This window comes from Geospiza fortis, unplaced genomic scaffold, assembly GCF_000277835.1.
Source record: "Geospiza fortis unplaced genomic scaffold, GeoFor_1.0 scaffold485, whole genome shotgun sequence".
In the NCBI taxonomy this organism is placed as follows: domain Eukaryota; kingdom Metazoa; phylum Chordata; class Aves; order Passeriformes; family Thraupidae; genus Geospiza; species Geospiza fortis.
In genome coordinates this window covers 995,523-997,168 of record NW_005054457.1, presented here as the reverse complement: position 1 = coordinate 997,168, position 1,646 = coordinate 995,523, and the positions used below count along the sequence as shown (strand labels likewise).

General features: G+C 63.1%; 1 protein-coding gene across 1 annotated transcript in view; it reads right to left on the bottom strand.

The window, feature by feature from the left end:
* Positions 1 to 1,646, bottom strand: part of PIK3R5 (phosphoinositide-3-kinase regulatory subunit 5) — a 28,648-nt gene that overhangs the window by 8,924 nt on the left and 18,078 nt on the right. Inside the window, exons 10-12 of the mRNA XM_031062702.1 lie at positions 1,555 to 1,637; positions 914 to 997; positions 3 to 361 (exon numbers count right to left, since the gene is read on the bottom strand). Of these exons, the coding sequence (XP_030918562.1) occupies positions 3 to 361; positions 914 to 997; positions 1,555 to 1,637 (526 nt within the window). The remainder of the gene's footprint in view (positions 1 to 2; positions 362 to 913; positions 998 to 1,554; positions 1,638 to 1,646) is intronic.

The window sequence follows — 1,646 nt, the reverse complement described above, 5'->3', positions numbered from 1 at the left end:
GCGTCCAGGGAGCTCTCGTCGCTGTCCTCGGCGTAGCCACTGTCCATGCAGTCCTTCAGGCTGGACACGAAGGACTTCAGGGACTTCCTGGACACCATGGTCAGCTCCGAGATGGACTCCTTGGGGGAGGCGAACAGGGACACCCGCGGGGGCTTGGAGCCCTCCTCGGCCAGCACGGAGTACACGGAGTCACCGGGGAGGGCGCAGAGCGGGGCCAGCAGCGAGTCCTGCCCCGGGGAGCCGCCGTCCGTCTCCACATCCTCCTCCTCCTCCTCCTCATCCTCCTCATCCTCCTCCTCGTTCTCCGAGGCCAGGGGCTCGGCAATGCTGCACTCCTTGCTGAGGACATCGTTGAGGATGTCTGAAAGCGACCGGAGGGAGGAGGTGTCTGCCACGGGCTCCAGCAGAGCCGTTGCAAACGTGGTGACCCCAGACACCACTGCCACTCCCCCTGGGCAGAGCTCTCCTCCACCCTGGTGTCAGGCAAGGAGCTGAAAACCTCCTCCCCAATGGTTTTAGATTTCCAGTAAAGGCTGGGATGCAATGCAAAGAAAATTATGTTTCTCTCCTCGAGGTTCTGGCTGGGTTTCTCAAGAGGCAAACTCCAGCTGGGCTTTTCCTTCCTTCCCACCCAGCTTCCACCACATCCTCCCGTCTGATCCAGGTTTAATGGCAGCAAAGCCAAGCCTTTGGCTGATCAAACCCCCCCCGACCCACCCTGGCTCCAGAGGGGTCTGGGCCAGAGCTCAGCTCCCGCTCGCTGGGGGCAGCAGGGAAGGGCACAGAGCCTTCCCAAGAACTGACAAGCTCCTTCCAGGAATGGGAAAGCACCAGCTCCGCACAAGGGGAACCTTCTACTTCTCCAAAACTGCTCCGGGGCCCAGCTGAGAGCTGGGCCAGGGCCCTGACTCACCGAAGTTGTCCTGGTCCCAGCTGTAGGTGTAGCAGCGGGCGGGAGGGATGGGGAAGGGGTGCAGCTTGCGGGGCTGGGCCTCGCCTGCGGAGAGAGGAGGGACAGCAGCTGGTTGGCAGGGTCCTCAGGGCCACCCCTGCCAGCTCCCCTGGCCTGAGAGGTGCCACCCACCCACCCCCGTGTGTTTTGGGCAGCCCAGGGCACGCTGCTGTCCTTAGCTCAGGATACGGGGACACTTTCCACCTCCACGGCCACCAGATGTCACAGCTAGAGCCAGTTTCTGATTTAACGCTTTCATCTCACCCCTCAGTATTCAAAGGCTGGACAACTCATTTGGTTGCTGTTTAAATGACACCATTTGTGGCTCAGGTGTGGTTCTTAAACAGGACCTGGGGCGGTGCTTTTCTATCGCAGTCCTTGCACTCGGCTGAGACGCTGCAAAACCTCTCCCTGCTGCTGCTGCAGGGGCTGAGCCGGCAGAAAGCTCCGGGGAAGGAGGCAGGGCCAAGGATGCTGGGCACAAAGCCCCGGGGAAGGAGGCAGGGCCGGGGATGCTGGGCACAAAGCCCCGGGGAAGGAGGCAGGGCCGGGGATGCTCGGCAGAAAGCCCCGGGAAAGGAGGCAGGAGAGGGGATGCTCACCTGCGATGGCCGGGAAGGAGGCGGTCCCGGCGATGTCGCGCAGCACGGCCTGGAGCCGCTCCCGGGCCAGCGCGGGGTCGGGGCTGGGGGGG